Raw genomic sequence first — 6,530 nt, 5'->3', positions numbered from 1 at the left:
TATATATATATACATATATATATATATATATATATATATATAACCATAACTGAAAAAAATAACTCTAATTTCTGTTTTCATTTGAAATTCAAAATCAACTTCACAAAAATAATACTTCCAAAATAAATTTCATTTACCACAAAAAAGAAAGATGTTGCATTGAATAAACAGTAAATCATGAAGATCATAGCGCTAAATATCTAAGAAATAAAAGTGTTCCATTCTTTATTTCCAACAATACATATAATTGAAAGTCGAGTGAATATTTGACTTAATATTGCTCATTCCAAAGTAATGCTTGATTATGTGCTGGATGTTATCAAAGAGATTTCCGAAACAAACAATATTTTATCATTACGGATAAAACAGAAATATGCAAATCATGATAATTAATGGTAAGAATTTGTTCCTGTTAAAATTTAAAATAGTAGTTAAGTTTTGGAAAAATTTTTTACGAAAAAATTTCTTTTTCAAGTATAGGAAATTCCCATGTATATTATTTGCACGAAAATGGTAAAAGTGTGATAAAAAATACCATCAGTATTTCAATAATTCATAGCTATGTTAACACTGGAATGTATGAGAAAATATGACTGATAGTATGCAAGAGCTGTATTTCATAAATTAAAAGAGGAATGTTTCGACTGTAAATCTGTAAAATTGCAAAATTAATTCGAGAAAAAGTGCAAAAAAAAGAGAGCGCTGGCCGAATTCTAAGGTCAGATTTTGTAATTTCTTAATGAAACTGTATTTTTTTCATGTTAAACTCCACAATTCCTTATTAGTTTTCGCCGTATTTTACGGCTAAGCATTGAAACTTCGCATTTTCTTCCTAAATGAACTTGTGCAAATTCCCTAACTTTGCCTGAATTACAATGTGCGAGATTACTTTATTTGCGATCACTCTTGATAATACTTAAAAATTTATGTTTGACACCGAAGGCATTTTTGTGCTCGAACTTTTATCGCTTAATAATATAATGTATCGAACGATAGATCATCATTTAATAACCAATGGTCTACAATTGTAGACTTACTCTCGTTAGAACGTTAAAAATACCAGGTATTAATAAAATATTTAGATAAGCATTAAAAACCCATACAACTGAAAAAAGTAAAACAAGAACATTAATGTCAATCATTTCAAATATTAAATTAAACAACTTCTAAGTAGGAAAAGTATCTTTCGAGTTATAAGCAACTGAAAAAGAAAAGACAATATCACTATCCAGACACGGACAAATGTTTCCATAACACTAAGAAAAAATTACGAGCGCATGAAACGACATTAAAAATATCACGCAAAATTGAAACACTTACTGTTTTTGTAAAGAATACAGCAGTGGATTCATCGGTACATTGGAAAGTGGTGATGTTTCCGTTGGTTCATAAACTACCGGAATGTTTCCTGAAAGTTAGCCATCTCGTTCTAATCCTACATCAATAATTGTATTTGTAAATATAAAATGGCATGCAAGTCAGACAGATCATAATGTAGGAACTTGCACATGTCTATTATATCTGGCACATATCTGCTTGATTATTTGCAAATTTACAATTCCGTTTTATTTTCAGCTTTTCAAAATTATAAATGTAACTCCGTAGAATCATTTCATGAAACACATATATATGCGCATAATAAGATGATTATATTTCCTATATGTAACAAACAAAGCTTGAAAATGAACCTATATTAGATGACAAATTGGTGGCGGGTAATTTCGACTCCGGTTCAATTTGAATACCTACGTTAGAATTCAATTCAGTGGAATGGGCTGCAAAATTAAATCATAATTGTAAATAAAAGCTATGGTTTGACCTCCAAAAGTTCAACTTTTTCAAGGTTATAAACTCCTTTGTTGGTCGCTACGAATATAAAAAAACAGATGAACCCTACATTATATCAAAATTTGAAAAACAGTCTAACATCTCAAATATACGTTCTTTTACTAATAGGCAGCCGAAAAATGCAAAATTGGAGCAAATCAACGAAGTAGGACACCATAACCTTCCAAATTTTCAAATTTCAAATTTGATAATGAAAACAATAAGTTATAAAAATCCCATTACTTTTTCATCAAGCACTGGAAATGTTTCCTTAAAACTTAGTTTATTCAGGTCAAACCAAAAAATACTTGCATAAAAGCTGAATAGTATGACATTATCAGTAATTGCTAAATATGGATACTCAAAAAAAGCTTAAACTACTGACCCTTCATAAACGAGTTTGTTATGATTATGAAAGAGAAGGCAATCACTAATGAAATAGAACTTCTTAATTAATTAATTAACCTTGATCCCCAAACAATGATAATAAAACTCAACTATTACCATAAATCGACAAACAAAATTTTTAGCTATGCAAAGCTAGAAAACAGGCATAACTCCCACTAAAAACTGTTTAAATTGTCTCAAAAATTAGATTTAATTGAAATTTCTAAATTTGCTTGGAAATCAAAGAAGCTTAACTGGAATTATTTAAATAGTTGAGAACTTGAAATTCGGAAAATATGAAAGTAATTATGTTACTTACGAGAAGCAATAACATGATCATGCACATCCAATGAAATATTTGGTGTCATCGAACTACATAATGAGGGTGAACGACGCAGTGAGGAAGTCATTGATTGAAATTTTGATGCCGTAACATTCGATATGTTTACTGAAGTAATGCAATGTCTATTAGAAATTTAAATAAATCTGAAATTTGAACTATATCAAATACGATTGAACACATACACATAGCTTTTTTCTTGTAAGCGATAAAAAATGTATATACATATTATATATATGTTGATATTTGTTTCCAGATATAATATATTAATTTGCAAAGATTTTTAAGTAAAACAGACAAACAAACATGCAAATACTTTTTTTTCAAAACCTAAAAGCGACAAATAACAAGTGGGAAAAAAAATATATATATGCATTAAATTTTAATTTACATTTAAAGCAGAATGTAAAGAATACATTCACAGATTTAAAGATCAAAAAATAAGATGTGAATTTTGGAATGAAAGGAGAAAAGAAATACATACAATGCTAAGTGCCTGCTGTTATTTTTTTGTTTTGGTTAACTTTTAAGAAATGACTCAACAAATGATTGCTTCTTTTTTTTCGCGAAGTATGAATTCTATTAATTTGTTTAGTCGAAAAAGTCAATGGCGTCTTTTTTTTTGCATCTGAAAAAGTTAATTCGGACAAATATAAAGGTAAGAAAATCGAATAAGGGAATGATATTTGATGGAGTCAAATGATATTTGATTGTTTATTTAAAATAAAAAAAAAAAGGAAAGAAGTGAGCGAAAGAAATACAAACAGGATATAATAGTAATAGCACTATCTTCGATTACACAATTTATTTTGAAAGCATTCACTGCTGTGCATACATCAAATTCTAATTTTTAATAAGAATTTTTGTCAAAACAATTGAAATCTTATACAAAATTTAGTAATTTAATTTCATTTTATTCATAAATATACCGGTTACTTTTACCACCGTTTATAATTTTCTTTTACTTTCCATTTTTTTTGATTTAATTTAATTTATTCAATTATCCTCCCTTTTTTTTGTGAAAAATATGCTTATTATGTGCTTGAAAACATCACCCATTTCATAAACAGAGTTAAGGAGGGCGGAAAAGGAAATTCGTTTTGAAGAAGAAAGGACAAAGAAAAGTTGATATATTCATAAAAAATACAAAGTGAATATAGAATGAAATGATAAGCAATAACTAAGTGAAAATGTAGGAAATAACTGATCAAATAATAATTAGTGTGACAAGTGGAATAATGAATAATTAGCAAAATGATAAAACATTAATGATGATAATAAGGAATGTATTTAAACTATAACTAGTTTAAAACTGATAAACAATGACTAATCTTTAACAATGACATCACTTTTCACTAAAAATAATTTTTTAATATTAGTGATAATTTTTTTTTTAACAATAATTAGTTAATTTCCTATCATTTTATTAATTAATTAATATCATCAATTGATTTTATAATAAAAAAACTCTCAAATAATAATTAAACAGTATTTCTTACCAAATCTATTTGATAATATTTAGCTGACAAATAATTAGAAATACCCGATTACTACCAACCAGCCCATTTTCTAAATGCAAAATAACCATACTGTTATTGCAAGAAAAAATCGCACAGCGTAAGTAACACAAAGGCTGAAGTTTAAAAATTGCATTATGCAACTTAAATGAAACAACACTTCCTTCTTATATGATGTTTTGAAATATCAGTCAGATTTGGTAGTATGACAAGTCAATATGGATGAAATTAGGGATGAAATGGAAGTATGAAAATTACATAATATTTAACAAAAAAAAACAGACAAATCTAAGTATGAAAATAGTGTGATATTTTAGGAAATAATAAAGTTTCATTAAAAATTTGAAAAACAGTATCCCATTAATTGGTTACTTAATTAATAAAATGCAAAAATGGAAACGCTCAGATAATATTTGACAATAAACAGAGAAGTCTAAATGTGAAAATAGTACGATATTTTAAGAAATAGTAAAGTTTCATTAAAATTTTGAAAAATAATATTCCATTAATTGGTTACTTAATTAATAAAATGAAAAATGGAAATGCTTTTGGATCCAAGAGACATTAGACATCAACAAAAACTGTAAAAGACAATATATTGATAGATTAAAAAAGAAGAGAAAAACTGGTGAGATAAGTGTGATTAATTGTGTTAGTAAAAGTTCAAAGAATATCGTTTGTAAGAGAAATAAAGAAAAATATCAATTTTTTTGTATGCTTTCTTAATTTTCAAATATTTCACTTATAACTAAATTATTGCATTAGCTTGTAACAACATTGGATAACTTATAAAAATGATAAATTGATAAGAGATCAAATATTCCTATCAGGAATATATATTTCTATATTTCATTTTTTTTTTGAAAATTTTTTTCGAAAAAAAGAAATTTTCAAAAATTTCATAATTTTCATCCCAATAATTTTGATTGATTTAATAGCTTAAATGAAAATGATAAATGGATAAGAAATTGAACATTTATATCAAACATTTTTTCCTTTTTTTTAAATAATTTTTAGTCGAGTAATTTCAATAATTTTAATTATCAACAAAAAATTAAACCAATGTAAAAAAAGTTTTAATAATCCAATGATTTTCCAGTAATTTCCCTGTCTTTTTGTTTTTTATTAAATTAAATTTAAATTTGATAAATGAAATTTTTTTTTTTTTACTAAAATTACCATCAAATATAGATTGTGGTGTATGATTGTATTGAAAAGATTGCATTGAACTATTTCGTTGATGAATATCTTCGTTAATATGTGTGTTTGAGAAAAATGCCTAAAATTTGAAAAATTTTTACTAAAAAATAATTTCAAAATTTTTATTGTATACATTGATAGCATTTACAAATGAAACATTTACAATAAGTAATTTAATTTCATATACAATTTCAAAAAGTATTTCAAATATAAAATTTCATATGAAATAAATTTTTTTATTAATTTATCATTTCCTATAAATTAAATTAAATGTTTGATAATAAATAAGCATTATTTGGAAAATTGTTTCAAAATAAGTTTGTAAAAATCAAAATTAATGATTATAGCGTAGAAAATTTTACAAAAAAAATTTTTTTTAAAAAAAAAAAATAAAAAAAAAATTTTAACAAAATTTCTCAATCCTATCGATTCCATACGTCCTGATGCAGTGATATTTCGAACTGAAATTATAATTGTAATAATAATAATTGAATAATTTTAAATAATTATTTTGAAAACAATTTTCTTTTATAATTAACATTGTTAATAAATTAGCTAAATATTCATGAACATATACAATTTTTTGCATATCTAATCCAAAATAATCAATTAACATTAACTTAGCTAAAAATGATTAAAGATACTAATTAGCTTACGATTATTTGCACTGAAAATATAATTGATAATAGAAATTATCGTAATTTAAATTATTCAAATTATTAAAAAGTATATTGAAATTTTGAAAATTTTTAATCTTTTAAAATAAAATAACTAAAAAAAAAAAATATATACTTTCATGTGATGACAAATTATTCAATGCTCCATTCGGATATGTTGTTATCCATAATGATAGCAATTCATGTGCAGTATCTAATAGATCATCCCTATTGTATTTTATTTACCTATTTTTCTTTTTTTTTTTTTTGTTTTCATACGTATTGCTATTCTGCAATTCAATGATATTAGCTTAAGATTAAAAATTAAATTAACAAATTTTAAGATCAAAAATTAAAATAATAAATTTTTTTGTAAATTAAACAAAAAAAAGAAATGTAAAGTATTTTTTACAACGCCCAATTTTAATGTTTGATTTATAGTTGTAAATTTTAGCTCTTTCATATATATATTTAATATGAGCATTAATTAATTAATTATAATTAGAAATATTAAATATGGAAAAGTTTCAAAATTTCCAGAAGATTTCATATATATTTAATATGAGCATTAATTAATTAATTATAATTAGAAATATTAAATAT

General features: G+C 24.3%; 1 protein-coding gene across 1 annotated transcript; it reads right to left on the bottom strand.

Moving 5' to 3' along the window:
- Positions 1–1,174: 1,174 nt before the first annotated feature.
- LOAG_11556 (hypothetical protein) lies at positions 1,175–2,624 on the bottom strand (the record flags this gene model as incomplete). Its single annotated transcript, XM_020448374.1, has 3 exons — positions 1,175–1,408; positions 1,689–1,775; positions 2,534–2,624. 3 exons carry the CDS (start codon positions 2,622–2,624, stop codon positions 1,317–1,319), a joined length of 270 nt encoding a protein of 89 aa, XP_020301477.1. The 3' UTR covers positions 1,175–1,316.
- Positions 2,625–6,530: the final 3,906 nt, after the last annotated feature.

This window comes from Loa loa (genome assembly GCF_000183805.2).
Source record: "Loa loa unplaced genomic scaffold supercont3.430, whole genome shotgun sequence".
In the NCBI taxonomy this organism is placed as follows: Eukaryota; Metazoa; Nematoda; class Chromadorea; order Rhabditida; family Onchocercidae; genus Loa; species Loa loa.
This window is presented reverse-complemented; position numbering and strand designations above follow the sequence as displayed.